We start from the raw sequence: 16,341 nt of genomic DNA, 5'->3' as shown, positions 1-16,341 counted from the left end.
GTACCTTCTTACAGTTTCGCTGCTGCCTCCCTGCAGGCGCAGCGCAGGGACCGCCGGCTGAGGGTCCTCCAGGAGCCCGTGCAGCGCGCAGCGGGACCCGAGTGACAGGCCCCGACGCTCGCAACCTCCACGCGAAGAGCCGGCGGCAGAGACCGTGCGCGCCCACAGCCCGCGCGGGGACGCGCCTTTCGGTTGGGGCGGGCAGCGCGCGTCCTCGAGAGACCCCGGGGAAAGCTCCGCCGCCGCCGCGCGCGCCCGGCAGGCCCAAGAATGAATGGAAAGTTCAATCTCGCGCGCTCCGCGCGGACAGCCAATAGTGCGGCCCGGAGCGGCGGCGGGCAGGTGTGCGCGTGCCGCCGCCTGACGCAGGGCTCCAGTCGAGCAGTCTGGTGTCGCCGCCGCCGCCGCGCCCCGCGGCCCCCCCACCCCGGCCCGGCCCCCTCCTCCCCGCCGGGCTGTGGCGGCCGAGCGGCGGCGACAGCGGATTCCAGTCCGGCAGCCGAGCGCCGCCCTCGCTCCCCGGCCCCTCCGCGCCGCGTCCCCTCGCCGGCTCAAAATGTGCTGAGCGGCCCGGCCCCGCCGCGCGCATCCCGGGTGTCCGGCCGCCGCGCTCCCTCAGGAAGTGACAGAGTCCAGGCCCCTTCCTCCGCCCCGTCCCCGGACTGAACGCCACACACGTACTCACACCCTCTCCCCCGCTCTACCCGAGCGAGCAACGCGACCATGAGGCCCCGGAGGTAAGCAGCGCGCCCCGCGGCCGGGCGAGTGTTCGAGGGGCTGGGTGTGCGCGCGGGTGCCGACGGCGCTCGCGGCCCCGGGTCTGGCACGTGAGCAACGTCGAGGGGAGCTTGGTGCGGCGCAGCCGGGAGAAGGGAGGAGGCGTGAGCGCCAGGGAGGGGGCAGAACGGGGCCAGGTGGGGAAGTAACAGGTCTCGCAGCAACTTGCTGTTCGGGAGCCGGAGCTGTGTCCTGCCTTCGCCGGCCCTGATTTATTGCCCCCGTGTTCCCACCGAGATGCGGGCAGGCGATGTACTTCCGGGTTCACACCTTTCTCTCCCAGCTCCGAGCCGCTGGATCGGCGCTGTGTGCCGGCGCGGCATTGCCTACGCGGCAGCCAGGTCTCACCGTAGCCGTTTGCCGCCCGGCCGCTGGAGCTGGCGGGCCGGGTCGGGAGGGGGCGCGGGCCACTCGGGTGCGATGGTGCGGCGCGGGCTGGAGTCCTGGTGGCCGGTTCGGGCGCCTCGGGCCCGCGGGGCTGCGCCGCCAGGGGGCGTCCGCTCCTGCCCTTCGCGCACTCCGCTGCGGAGCTGCTTTGTAGCCGCAGGCGTCGGGGATCCTTTTTGCTTCGGGATTGGTAATGTAAATTCATGAATTAAAATTAAGGATTTGAGGAGACCAGAGAAAAACGCACTTGGATCTAGGTTGCTTTTGAAAAGGAAAAAAGCCAAAGAAGAATCGATACATTCGCAAGAGCAGTAACTGACTACTGACTGGAACACTGAATGCGGGTGCCTTACGAGGATTTGTACTCCCAAAACTTTTTTTTTTAAACTACACGTTGGTAAATATTGAGTGTTTTCGAGTAACATCTTGCAGTATGTATTTAGTGCCCTCATTGCGGAAATTTTTTAAATGTAAGTAATAGTCCGCCATTTTGAATTGTTTCATGTAACACAGACTGAAATCTTAGGTTCCTGTGTTTCCTTGAGTTCCTTTCTGATCTCTCTGTGGATTTGTTTTCATCCACAGGATATTAACATTATCAAGTATTATTACTGCTCATAGAACTAAATTCTCCATTGAGGATTTTTATCCCTATAGCTGTTAACGCAAGGGAAAATAGACTCGTGTTTTATTGCAGTTTTTAATTTCTTGGTCAAAATATTGTGGAAGTTAAAATTACACATGACAACTGATGTTAGAATGAATTTAAAACATTTAACACCATCCTTAGAAAAGTATGACAAAATGATTTTTACTCGGATTAAAAAAATCCTTTCTTTTTTTGTTCAGATTATTAGCGTATTTAGTTAGGTGATAATGCAGTAACGCTTTTTAAAATGCATCTGATGGTAAAGGATATTTTTAAGTCCAACAATAACTTATGAAACATTACAGTTTAATTTTTTAAGGACTTCGGGGAAACTTCAAAATTTTAAATTGAACTACTAGAAATGTATGCCAATTTGTGTGATTTTCAAAATACAAATTTAATTATTATGGAATTTATGCCATTAGTTTTTTTTCTGTTATGGGTTTGCACTAATGTAAGAGAGAAGTCATATTATAAATTAACAATAGGTAATACTGTTCCATATAGATTAGTGATTAAATATATTCTTGTTCATTTGGGGGACAGCTCTTGCTTCCCATTATTCTTTCTCTCTGAATGTGTGAAATAGGGCAATGCAGTGTGCCCAAATTTCCTAAAGAGCTTTAAGAATTAAATTGACATAGGCCTCTTTCTAGTACTTGCTGGGGAGGGGAAGGTACTAAAAATGAATAAAATGCTTTACTTGACTTTTCCATTTCACAAATAGGATCAGCTTATCATTGCTTGATCTTAAAATATCGAGAGAATTTAAGGATAGAATTATTTCGTAGTTCATGTTGGTTACTAGAACTGTTTGTTGGTGCTCCTCAATAGATCTGGAACCAAATAATTCAGCGATCAAGTCCCATTAATCCTTGTCAAATTGTAGAGTGTCTTATTATATGTCTGTGCCAGATTTCTTTCAGAAACAATGAAAAATTTGTGAAGTTAATCAGGATTTAGATTAAAAATTGTATTAATGGGGGTAAATGAAGTGAACTATACTTTTGTGTAAGCGAAATAGATTAAGTTTTAGTATGGTAGTATTCAAAATTAATCTTCAGAATGACTTAAAGTGTGTTGTACATGTAAATTAAAACAGCAAACACTAGAATTTTAATAAATAAAGTGGATATAAGCATTTTTTTTTCCTGTTTACTCTGAACAAAGAGATTAAGCAGATTTTACCTAATAGTTTGATAATGTTTGGTATCTAATCATGTAACTTTTTTGTATTTACAACACACTGCTATCATAATTTACAAATCATAATTAAGAGAAAAATAAGTTATTAAATAAACCTTGTATGCATGTTTTCAGGTAACGGTCTTCATGACAGTCTTCAGGTATAGAGTTGATGTTTCTTTAAACAAAATGCTATTGAAAACTGCCAATTTTGGGGACCTTATTAGGAAGCGCAAGTGAGGAAGTGATCTGTTAACATTTATCTTAATCCATAGTGGAACTGATTGGAGAAAAAGGAAAATGGAGATTTAGAGATGAATCAGTTCAGAAGTAATTAAGCTATTGATTATGAAAAGGACTATACAAAATTTTGGTCAACTAAAGCGTTTTCTTATTTGTTAATTTTTAATAGAATATTATTTTCTTTTAAAAATCTGTAGTCATAAATACTTCTAAGGTTTTGTGTTTAATTGCTTTAGAGCCTGTACTTGATTTTCTTGCCTTTTGAAGGAACTGTGTTTGGATTATAAGTAAGTGTTTTTGAACTGTTTTTGATGAACCACATTGTAAAGAATTTCTACTTTGTCACACATAACTAAAAATTCTTTGCATTACAATACTTAAAATTGATTTATATGTGCTATATCTAGGAATGTATGGAGTATAGAATCATATTGGTTTGAGAAACTTACCGGTATATACGTGTACACTGTGTTGGATTTCTCTGACAGTGACTCTGTGAAGTCGCTGACCATAGTGCTGAACCAAGACAGCCATGTTGGCCATTGCTAAATCTGACTGAAAACTGCACACAGAAATTGTGTAGATGTTCAAATAACATCATCACTGTAAGAAAAAATTATATATATCTCATATATAATTTTTTATATATTCTTTTTACCCAGATGAAATTTGGTAATCATTAAAATCAACCAAAAATTCTGATAGAGAAATTTCATCTCTGAAGTATATTAATGTAACATTGATTTTGGGTAATGTCAGTAAAATCAGTGGGATGCGTGCTAGAGGTTTTCTCTTTCTTTGCAAGTTGCCACTTACAGATGAAGACAAGATTTTAAAACCAATTTAAGAGACCAGTGAGTTTTCTCAAAAACTGTCCGATTCTAGGGAACACCACTGTAAACTTCAGTATGAATTTGATATTTGCAGTTTTTGACTTGGTTTTATATCACTGTCAAAGTGGCACTATGAAAACCAATATCAAAACGTGTGGTTACCAAAATAATAAAATTAAATGACTCATAAAAATAAGTTCTACTAGAAATAATAATAATAAATGCATTTTTAAATAAAGAGAAAAATATAAATTTGAAATTATAATAATGTTGAGTTAGCATTTTGTGGGAATTTTCTGTTGTTTGAAGCAAGATAAACACCAGGTTGTCACCCCTAACAATATTATTGTGTTCTGTATTGTATGAAAATAACACTGATATGAAACCATTGTAGAAATTACCTGAAAGGAATGTTGTAATGTGTTTAATATTTCAGTAAAAAGTACTATTTTATGCATAGAACTTTGACATTATTTTCCTAAAAATAGAATGGGTTGACATGCAGGATCATCAAATTAAGGGTCAAAGGTGACAAACCAGGACAAAGGGCATGCAGCTCATTTCAAGCAATCAGTTTCTAGTTTTTTCATGGCTGAACAAAAGCCTAATTATATAGGAAAAAGGACTTAGCATTGAATGGCCATTTCTATTGGTGGGAAAACATGTTTTAAGTTTTTTATAAATTTTCAAATCAATATTTCTTACTGGGGCATGAGAGAGCCAAAATACTATATTTATATTTTTTAAACAATTCTTTCAGGTACTACAAAACCATTTCAGCTAAATAATTTATACTGTATAAGTTAAAAACAAAATTTACTTTTTTATAGATTAAAAATTTTAGAAGACATGTATAAATTATGTTTTGTCTTTTTTGCATTAGGTTTTTGGTATAATCTCCTTTGCTAGTGAAAATCCTGATTTAAAAAAAAATTACATTTATTACACTATTTGGTCACTGGCTGTGTGTAAAAGTTAGCAGCTTCTAAAACATCTCTTGATCTTTATAAAGTGTTTATTAAAACTATTTCAAGTGCACTAAAAGTTTTCGTTTAGTTGTTAATCTCTTGTGATATAAATTTTTAATCATTAATGTATATCAAAACTTAAAATGTATATCAAATAAAATTTTCTTGTTAATGTACTTATATAGAAATATTCAGGTTTACTTAGAATCATTTTTGTTTATCATATCAAGAAGCTCCCCTAGCTGGAATACTCCTCCCACTCATTAGCCTTTGAAATTACCCACTCCTATAAAAACTGACAGCCCCATACCCTGGGGCTGCTCTCGCCTTCTGAGATGCCCACACTGTCTGTGGAGTATGTTTCTCTAAATAAATCCGCTTCTTACCTATCCAAAAAAAAAAAAAAAGAAGCTATTTTAAAGTTTTTGTCTTAAAATTATGGTAAGCCTTCAAAATATATGTGATCAGCTTTTTAAAGATGGGACTTCTGCCATTATTTTGACTCTTTTAAATTTAAAACCACTAATTTTTTCCTCCTATTCGATATGACCTCAACAAATGACTCAGCTGTGAGCTTTATCATATAAAACTTGTTTGATATGGTAGAAAATACAAACTATTTGCATTAGCAAACCCAACTGTGCCATGGCTTAGTTGTGTTACAGCATTCACATTTAAGCTGAAGAATTGTGTTTACCAATTATTTGTGCTATGGTTGGTACCTTTAAACAATCTTGACAATATGCCTGTTGACTTAAATGATTACTCTTTGAAATTTTTTATTTTCTAGAATATATTATCTTTCACTACAGTAGTTGCAGAGAAGACTAGAGCTGCCCATATTTTATGTGAAATCAATAAAATTTCAATATGTAAAGTGGTCGAGAAAGTTAAATTCATCTCTGATCGAGTAGCAGTATGACAAGTACTGGCCTCTAATTTAAGGTTAACTTTTTAAAATATATTATGAAAAGTAATTTTTGCTCCATAAATATAAAAAATATAATTTTGAAATGTTTTCTAAAGTGATACTGATTTTCTTTCCATTCTCTAAAGATAATTTTAAAGTAGTTCAGTGAGGTTTCCTGTTTTAACAGGAAAACAATTACATAAAGTCACAAGTAAACATTTGTCTTAACTTCAGTTTCAAATAGGTTATTTCTTTAAATTTTCTGTATCTGTATAGTTGAAGGTGTAGCATTTTCAGTTTTTTCTGAAGTTACAATAGGATATTGAGTTAAATTGCACGATAATTTACCCTGATTTTGCTTAGGTGGCATTTGAATTTAGTCTGTTGACTAATTTGTAAAAATATAATTACAGTGAAACATTTCCTACCTGTGAAACATTCCTTTACAGGACAGTTTCAGAAACTGTTTTTCATAAAGTGCACACATTAGTGTCAGCATTGAACTTCCACATGTAATGTTTTATTTCATATGTGTATATGCTATATTTAAGTTATAGTAAATGTAAATAAATACTGTGCTTTAGGTATTACTCTGATGTTTGTACTGTGTTCACTCTGGTGTTTGCACTAGGTTTGCTGTGTGACTTTAATCATTTAAAAACTTTACCCCCAACTAACTGTTCTTCTAAGCAAGGAAAGTCACATTCCTGCCTACTTTGCTTTACAAAGACAGATTGAGACATACTGTAAATAGACTGTAATTTTTTATAAGCCATGCATGAAGTGAATATCTAGCAAACCATAATGTACTTTATGCTTACATTATTTTGAAAATACTACTCATAAGAAACAAAACTTTTTGTAGATGTTGAGAAATTATGGTGATGAGAATAATGAAATAAATTTGCTTTTATTATGGTGAATATTCTTGATTACTAAACCGTTCTTTGCCAACCTGAAGTTACTGTTGCATTTTATTAATACTAGAAGTAAAAGCTAACATGATGTAAATTGAATTTAAATAAAGTTCTCAATAATATGTAGCAGTATGTTATTTATTATTACTCAATTCTCTGGGCTTAACAGCTTGTCAATTTAAATAAATTATAGTGTATAATGCATAGTAGTAATCGTTTTCTTTTACATTGAATAGTTACAATAGTGGATTAACAACATTATGTAATGTACTTGAGAATATTATTTTACATATTTTACTAGGAGGAAATATGAAATCGAGTGTAATGAATGGTGTTAAATTAGGCAATTTTATATTGGTAGGTCTGTGGCATATTTAAAGTAAAATTATTGCAGTCACTTTATATGTACATACTTTATATTTGCAATAATCAAATGATTGTGTATCACATTCTCTTGAAGAAAAGATAGTTTTTAAGAAAAATTTATTTATATGTCCATTTAATTCATATAAGGCATCCTGGAGATAGTCAACCCAGGTTCAGAAGTTCATTGTCATTGATTCATTAAAAAAAAAATGTATTAAACACTAAAGAATATTAGGATTACAATGATGAGCTAAATATGCACTCTCCTTCCCACCATAGAGCATAGAGTTAAGTTGGGAGAGTGAACAGCATCTTCTTGAGCACTTATAGTTAGCTATAGTACAGTGCTGGATGGTAGAGGCATTGTACTCAGTATGGAACAGTGAGAAAAACAGGGCCAAGTGGAGATGTAAATGTTAATTAGGGATTATTCTAGTGAAGGGGCAGATAAATACATTATAATAAACAAAAATGCTTATGTATAAAATGACAAAAAGCCATTTGGGGAATATTTCATTTCAATTAAAGAATTATTTTCATTATCATTTCTTTTCAAAAATAGTCACCTATAGTAAATATGAACATTTAATATTATGAATATTTTATATAACATTAATCTGTCATTCCTATCGTAGTTGTTCATATAGGTAGATTTTAATATTCGTATTTAAACAATTCTACTGTCTCTTCCAACTCTTTTGTTTTTGAAAATTTTTAAATCATTATTTAACATCATTGGAATATATTGATATCTGTGAAATAATTCCACCTTTTCCTTTGAAAAGGATGATAACATTAAAACTATCAATAACTGAAAGCATCACATGTAAGTTTGGATAGTGAAAAATCTGAACATCTTTATCATTCACATTGACTGGATTTCATTAAACCCAGAAAGCTTAGTTAGAAATCTTAAAATTGAATGTTAGTTAATTCTTACACCATTTGATGTTTAGTTTATTAGATCTATCATTTATGGTAATTTTGCACCTGAATTATTTGAAAAAATAATTTTTGCAAACACTTTCTGTTTTTTTCACAGCTTTTGAATATGTTATTTTGAACTTTTTTGTAAATATAAGCAGAGAAAATTAAGCCTGGGCTTTGGGCTATTAGAAAAATATGAGCTAGGTTTTGCTGAAATTTATGTATAATATATTTGTATAATATAAAATTTATGTATAATACACCCTCACATAAACCAAATGTGTAAAATTAATATAGGCCAATGTAAAGGAAAAGTACTTCAGTAAGTTTTGATAATGAATTTTGTTAACAGTAGGATCTGTCATTATCTCTGTATTTTGGTTGTAAACAGAGGATAACTGAAGGATTTAATGTACAGAGGTTCACGTGCCTTTTGTTCACATTCTTCCTCTATTCTTTTCAAATCTTACTCAGTAGGGTTGTCATCCTTTGTAAGAAAAGTCTTGGGTCAACATTCAGTAGAACTCTGAATTTGGAAAACCCTCCATTTTGCTTTGAGAAAAAAATGAGATTGTGATTTGAGAATTTACACACAATGATTTATTTTTTGTGAATTGATTTAGTAGATATAGAGTATAAAACTTAGTTAAGAGCGAAATGACATCCTAGTAGTAGCAGGTGAGTGGATGCATGTTCAAACCAATCTGTTTTGCAAGCCATAATAACTCTGACCTGAAGATAAAAATAATAATTCAGTGGTCATCAGGAGTTTTTGTTGCAGTTGCTCTATTTCATTGCTGAGTGACTTCTTTATTGCAAGTTTTACTGTGCTGTGACATCTGCCAGTGGATATGTTTGAAAATCATCACTTACTCATCTTTTAAAAAAGAACTTTTCTTAAAAATCTGTGTTAATGCACATTAGATTCCTTTAGTTAAGTTTATTCAGTGATTAAATTTACCACCATTAAAGTTAATTTTTTCTCCAAAAGTATTTATATGTAATAGACCCAGGATCAGTGGTGTAGTATCACAATTAGAGTCTCATGATTTTTCTTCTAAAAGATATCTGAAGAGAATAGTCAAATAAGTTCATCAAGGAACACAATATTGTGGGTTGGGTTCATTGTTAACTGGTTAAAAAAGAATGGGATTCTTGAATTGCAGTGTAAAATTAAATATTAATTTTTTTTTAACTGCATCATTTCTGAAATCTGAATCTTTGACTACATCTTAATAGGTTTTAGAACGTTTTTTAAAATACTGTCCTTGAATTGGAGTGAAAGGCAAGTTTATGCCAATTGGTTATCTAATTTTGCTAGGTGAGTCTTAAATTGTAAAAAAAAGGGAAAAGTTTACAGGTCGCTTCACAGAGTCAAAACCTAAGCATTTTACTGCTTTCTAATGAGCCATTAAGCTGAAGAAGAGTCAATTAAATGAGCAATTAATGTAGTACTGACTTGAGCTCTTTGATTTTAGGTTCTTCAGAAGACAATGAGGTCATTCAACCAGGTTTCATCAGCCCCAGGTTAGTCTTTTTTTCAATTACATTTTTACTTAACTGACATTTATTTAAAAAGATCACTGGAGGCATATGAGGAAATGTGACAGCTCTCAGAAATTCTCCACTGTGGCAAGATGGGAATCATATATTCTACTGTATTCTGGATCGCTTCATTTATAAACTAGAACTCCCACCAGAATTGCAAGGGTGAAATCTTCTAATTAACTCTTTTTCCTCCTAATTTTAGCAGTATTGAATTTCGTGATTGCTTTTTCCCTGTCTCAGGCAAAATAGATAATATTCAAATGCTTATGGACCTGAATAAAAAGTAGTTGTGGCTTGTTCATTTTTGTAAGTCCTTTTTTAAGTTCATTTTGAAAAGAGGCCTCACAAGTGTTTGTTAAATTAACAATAGAGACTTGCTGCTGTTTTTAAATAATTTACTATAAGATAAATAGTGCGATATATTAGACATTTTTTTCAGGAAATTAGAGAATTTTCCTAATCTAGGAAAGTCCCATTTATTTTGCTTTTCACCAGTTTGTATCAAATTAGTTGTTCATTATATTAATAGGCTTCTATGGAGGCTCAGATAAGTCAAGATTCCTCCTGCAGTGCAGGAGACCTGGTTTGATCCCTGGGTCAGGAAGATTCCCCTGGAGAAGGGAATGGCTACCCACTCCAGTATTCTTGCCTGGATAATTCCTTGTACAGAGGAGCCTGGCAGGCTACAGTCCATGGAGTTGTGAAGAGTGGACATGTCTGAGCAACTAACATGCTATTAATACAAAATGTTTCATGTGAACTTTTAACATCTTAAACCTACACTTAAAAATATATATACCCTTTCATTTGTTTCGGTGTACTTTAAAACCTAGGTTTTTGATGTATAAATATTCTCTTGTATTACTGAAACTAACTGAAAACTGACAGCATTCTTCTTTCCAAATGGTTTTATTAGTAACAGTGTATTGTCAGGCTTCCCCCTTGGTTCTGCAGTAAAACAATCTACCTGCTATGCAGAAGACACAGGAGATGGGGGTTCGATCCCTGGGTGAGAAAGATCCCCTGGAGGAGGAAATGGCAACCCAATTTTCTTGCCTGGAAAATTCCATGGACAGAGGAGCCTGGTGGGCTTCAGTCCATGGGGTTGCAAAGAGTTGGACCCACTGAGCCCCTCAGCACTCATGAATGCGGTTAATGTATTATTCTGGCTTCTGCTCTTGTGGATTTAATGTCTTGGCTCTTCTCTTGACGAATGCTATCAAAACTCTTAAAAGCTATAAGATGACAGAGTTCATGAGTATAAGTACAAGTAAAAAGATATTATTCTAGTATTAAGCTTATCAAATACAGGATTGTAGGTAGAGAGAGGAAAGCAGTAGGGATCAAAAGGTTTAGTGAGTAGACCACTGATTGGCATTGTCTTTTGACAGCACTGTACTTTTTTCCTAGAGTGAATCCTTTGACATAGAGGTGATGCTCTAAAGAGTACCATGAAAAAGAAGATTCTGAAAAGTTGCCACAATATATTAATTTACCAACTAGTTTCCCCTTACTCTGGATTGTGGTTTTCCTCTGGGGGCATACTGGAGGCAGTCCAGAGCCCCTTTTCTCTTCTGCTGGAAGTAATGTTAACACCAATGTGTTAAGTGAGTGCAATAAAGTTTCATGTCTTTGTTACCTTGTGATTAAAAAGGGGTTGGCCAGGGAGAGGTTGCACTTTCCTCAAAAGAAAGATTATTGTCAGATATTACATTTATGCCTAAGACTTGAATATCAACTGCTCCAAGGTCCTCACTTTGCAGGTAAGGAAACTGAGGGCTGGAGAAGCTTAATGATCCAAGGTCACAAGGTCATTAAATGGGACCAGAACTCTGGCCTCCAGTTTGTAGCTGGATGCTTTTTCTCCACAGATTTTCCTCTCACACAGACATCTTTAAAGCCTGAAGATTTCTTCTCATTTGCCTCATCTTTTACTCTTGTAGTGTTTTTTCCCTTTCCATTTTCCTCCTACCTATCTTTTTCCCCCAAATAGACTGAAAATGAAGACATTAAAGGAAATACCTAGGAAACAGCCCCTACTCTTAATTATTTGTTTTGATGAGATTAAGTTTTAAAGAATAAACTTTGATTCATTGCTTTCAGAGGGGAAAAAATTGTATGCTTACATTATTTAGTGTCATTTCTGTAGACTCAATATTTATTGCAAAAAGATCTTTAAATTATGAAGCATACCTGTTCAAGTAGTACAGGTGAAAAACATGGGACTCATTTTTTTCAAATAAAACACAACCTTCATTCTGTGCTATTCTGGGCAAGGTAAAATAGCTAAATGCTTACTAAATGATTTCTCTAACATATTGTGGTCATAATTAAAATTACATAGCCAAGTGTTTGTTTAGGACAATTCAGAAAATATTTGGGAGGAGTGAATAATAAAATTTTTTTTGTTTCAATTGAAGTATGTTAACAGTGATTTTTTGCTATTCGTTTTAAAAAATAAACTTTTACAAAATGATGGTGTTAAAGTAATATCCCCTTTCTGAAATAATTTTGTTGTTCTAAATACTTAACTAACCAAAATGAAGAAAACGTTTGCAAATGGTTGTTTTCAAGCATTGTTGTTCAATGCTTGAACTATAGAGGCAATTTGTCTGGCAAACTTAAAATGCTATTGTTTTCTGTATTTCCGTAATTTTATTTAATTATACCTAGGGAAATATGTTAAAATATTTAAGGAAAAATTTTAAGAGGTTTTTATAGCTGTGTAAAAATTACCAAATCGAAACAATTGTGTTAAGACAGAGCATTTTGCTTTCAGATAAGGAAATTAAACGAGAACGGAATTGTGCTCTTTGGGAAAAAAAAACAAATAGCCCCCATATTCTAAAGTGCCTCTGTTGTAAGATCAACAGCAGAGGCACTCCTTTCATTTGACTCCGTATTGTAAGAATTTCCAGAAAGTTACTTGCCAGTAAAGGAGTTTACTGAAACGCAGTGGGAGGGATCGGCAACAGTTTGCCCGACGTGCGGGTCCGCAGCTTTTGCGCGGGAAACCTCACGCCGCGGCCAGAGAAGGGGTTCCTTAAAATCGCCCCTGGTCGCCCTCCACTCCCTTTGCCCCCCACCGCCTTCCCCACAGACGGCTTTTCTTGACCCTCCAGAGGCGCACGGCGACGTTTTCGTGGCTTCCCGAAAGGACGGCGGCGCCAGGGGTCTGAAGACAGCTCCATTTTAGGCATGGCCTGGTCGGGGAGTAGGGGGTGGGGTGCTCTTTTCTTGGCTGCTTCTGATAACCGCTCCCCACCCCCCGACTTCACTTTTTTGATTGCGGAGACTTTGACATATCAGAGATGAAGAGATCAGATTATAAATGATATATGTCTGGAAATGCAATGAAGGTAGCCGATTGTGCCAAACGTTGCCTCCATCCCAGTGGAGGCAAGGGTTCCTTTTGTTCGGTGTTCATTTGGTTGGGACAAAATGACAAATGTGAAAGTACCCTAACTAGTGAAAAATCCTCAGCCTTCTTTGGAACGGCTCAGCTTCTAGAACTGAGGCGGTGATGTGGTGAATAAAGGAAAAGGTGACTGAAGAGAGAAAAGGGAGAGGAAGTGGCAAGGGCGGGCGGTGGAGGGAAGGGGCAGATCCGCTGACCTGGGGGTCTCGGCGACCTTGGGGCGCGGGGCTGCGCCTGAAGCTCCGCGGCTGCGAGTGCAGAGCGGGCTGCAGACCCCGGCCTCATTTGCCGGGAGGGGAGCACGGGTGGAGCCGCTCGCCATGGTGCCGCAGCCCCTCCTCCTAGTTTTAAGAAGAACCGAAGCATTGTTTCAGCTGTATAGAAGTCACTCATTGCTTTTACTTGAAAACAACAACGGTGGGCTCTGGAACCTTTTTTGGCTCCTTGCATTGTACTGTTGGAATTTTTAAAAGAAAGAAAAAATTGTGTATTTCGTTTCATAACTGTAGAAATTTTAGATTGTGATAACCAACGGGCATTTAATAGGTTATTTCCTTGGTATATATATATATTTTTTACCCCCAGTGCATTGAGGATTCTTTGTAGCTACTTGAACTCATTTTAAAGACGTTTTGAAAGAAGTATGATAAATCAAGCTACTGAAACATTTGGCTTCCACAAGTATAAAACATTCGTTTTGAGTCAAGCACAGGTCTTTCTGGCACTAAAAACAAGTAGGAAATGAGACAAAAATTAAAACCAGAAGACTTCAGGAAGGTGACAAATTGGAAAGCGTTCTAGGAGATTCAAGGGACCATTTTAGGTGAAAGAAGAACTTTATGAGCTTAGAAAGATTATGGTTATTTTAAACAAGGATTTTAGGCTCAAAAGATTGAGGGCAGGGAGCAGGAAAAGATGAGTCTATGTTCAAAGACAGTGCCATATCCCTGAAATGGAAACTGGTATTTTCTATGTCACTGTCTCCTTTCTCTTCCCTCCCTACCCATTCCCTTCCCTGCTTCTCCTCCCTCTCCTCTCCCCTCCTCTCCTTTCTTTTACTCTCCACACTCCCCCTCCCTCCCCCAGGTATGTAAATGCATTTGCCTTAAATTCTCTGTGAATGAATGTTAGAGGATTTCTCAAAGTTCCCGGTTGGAAAAAGCTTTCTACACGACTTGAAAGGCCGATGTCCCTCTCAGGAAATGAATGAGTCGATAACCTCTGACACCAGTGACCAGTCCAGTGAACCCTACCTTAATTCCACTAATACTGGAGGCCCCCATTCCTGCAAAACTGAATCTCATAATGTATATCATCCAATGTGGTTCACTTATGGTATTTCCCACTTTCCATCTATGTATTTATAGGTTTGAATTTCATCATATTGAACAAATAAGAATTCAGAACCCACCTACATGTTTCTGAGTTTATGCTGATTAGGCCATTTTCTGATTAAAAACAGACATAAAATATTGTTTATCAGATGTGTCTCAGTGACAAAACTAAATTACACTGCCTGTGAATTTTATGATAATTTTACATAATGACATGTCCTCAATTTGTGTTAATACTTTTCATGTTATTTCTGTTATCAGATGTTGATTTTTAAAAGTGATTCATTTAAAATATTAAAACCCCCACTATTGATTTAAATTAATTTTTATATTTCCTATTATTCAAAACATTTAACCTGGAGTAACATTGTTAAAGTTATTTCATTATAGGTCAGTGTAATCAGTTGATTTCTAATAAAGTAATGCCAAATAAATGTTAGCATTTTTTATTTTTTTTGAGAGCTTCAAGCTTTTGGGACTCTTGCAAAATAATTTGCATTTTTATACTTTTTCTTTCCTCCCTACCAGCTGGCACATGGTTATCTCCCCCTCTCCACCAAAGTAAATAAAATGAGATAGCTTTGCTCCCTCTCTTGAGAAACAACAAAAGAAAGAAACGGACGAAAAATCTTTCCAAATTCATCAGTCTCCAATGAAGCCTTTTACCACAAACAGCTGAAAATAACATTTATTTGTATACATCCATTTATTTCAGATCTGAACTAATTAATTGTCCATTTCATTGTTTAATATGGGGCGGAGGTGTAAATAGGTGGATTCTGTGGGTTTTCCAAAGCTTTAGGACTCAGAATCCCTACGTTTTAGTTTGTGTGAAACAGTGTTAAGAGTTAGGAGTGTGTTGGGGGGGAGGTGGATTGCGGGTTTGGTGGGGGAGGGTAAACTCGGTAGCTTTGCCGAAGGGAAGTGGTATCTGTACAGTTTCTCGGTAAACTGCTTGTTTAAGAAAATGGGGGGTGGGGTGGGGGAAAGGGTGGTGGTGCGTTTCAATGTTTCAAAGATTGGTGTTATTTTATATTCTAAAGGAAATCAAGCATTTCCAGTTGATCTGTAGTATTTACTCTAGTAGTCGATGAGGGAGGCAATATTGGTGTCAGCATCTAGTAATCAAGAATCGTTTGTAACAATCTGAAAGGTAAACGGGTAAGCATTTTGAAACTGGGGTGCTGGCCGTGGAAGGGACGGTAGGAGCCTAATCCGTTATTAAATTTTCGTTTATTCAACTCTTGTATCCACTGGTAGTGCACTTTTAAAATGTCAGGGTCCAGTCAATAAGATGTGAATTTACCTTTTTCCTCCCAATGGCCCCTCTTTTTCACCCCTCCCCCCACCCTCGCCCGCTGTTTCTCCCCCACCTCTTTCTCTGGCTCCTCTTCACCTCGCCTGCCTGGCGCTCCCCTCCCCCTCCCTGCCCATACATACGTCGCCTTGCTCTTGGGGAACAATCGCCACTGATTGAGGTTCACTCTATGTTAGGCTGGAAAACTGGGCTGTTATTTAGGAAGTCATTAATCACATCTCCTCCCCCGGAAAGAGATGGCGGAGAAACCTGTGAAGTACAATTCTTTACCAACCCCCTCCAAAATGTTCCGAAACGGTAACCTAAACACAATTTGACTGCATGAAGGTGATAGCGATTTTTCCGGTAGGATTTTATTTTAAATTTGAGAAATATTTCAGGGCACAATCAGGTACTTGTATGCATTTCTCTTACTGTGGGTGTAGATTACCATTATATAAAGTTTCATGGATGTGTAGTTAGGTTCAATTAGGTCCTTTGTAAATTGCATATTTTCCTCTAAGAATTGAATTAAATGTGAAATTTGCATCCTAAGCAGGTTTGTTGTTACCGATCAGTTGA

General features: G+C 37.5%; 1 protein-coding gene across 1 annotated transcript in view; it reads left to right on the top strand.

Moving 5' to 3' along the window:
* Nucleotides 1-9,655: 9,655 nt before the first annotated feature.
* Nucleotides 9,656-16,341, top strand: part of LIN28B (lin-28 homolog B) — a 122,907-nt gene continuing 116,221 nt past the window's right edge. The window contains exon 1 of the mRNA XM_052646085.1: nucleotides 9,656-9,689. Within this exon, the coding sequence (XP_052502045.1) occupies nucleotides 9,656-9,689 (34 nt within the window). The remainder of the gene's footprint in view (nucleotides 9,690-16,341) is intronic.

Source organism: Budorcas taxicolor, chromosome 9 (genome assembly GCF_023091745.1).
Source record: "Budorcas taxicolor isolate Tak-1 chromosome 9, Takin1.1, whole genome shotgun sequence".
Lineage (NCBI taxonomy): Eukaryota > Metazoa > Chordata > Mammalia > Artiodactyla > Bovidae > Budorcas > Budorcas taxicolor.
This window is presented reverse-complemented; position numbering and strand designations above follow the sequence as displayed.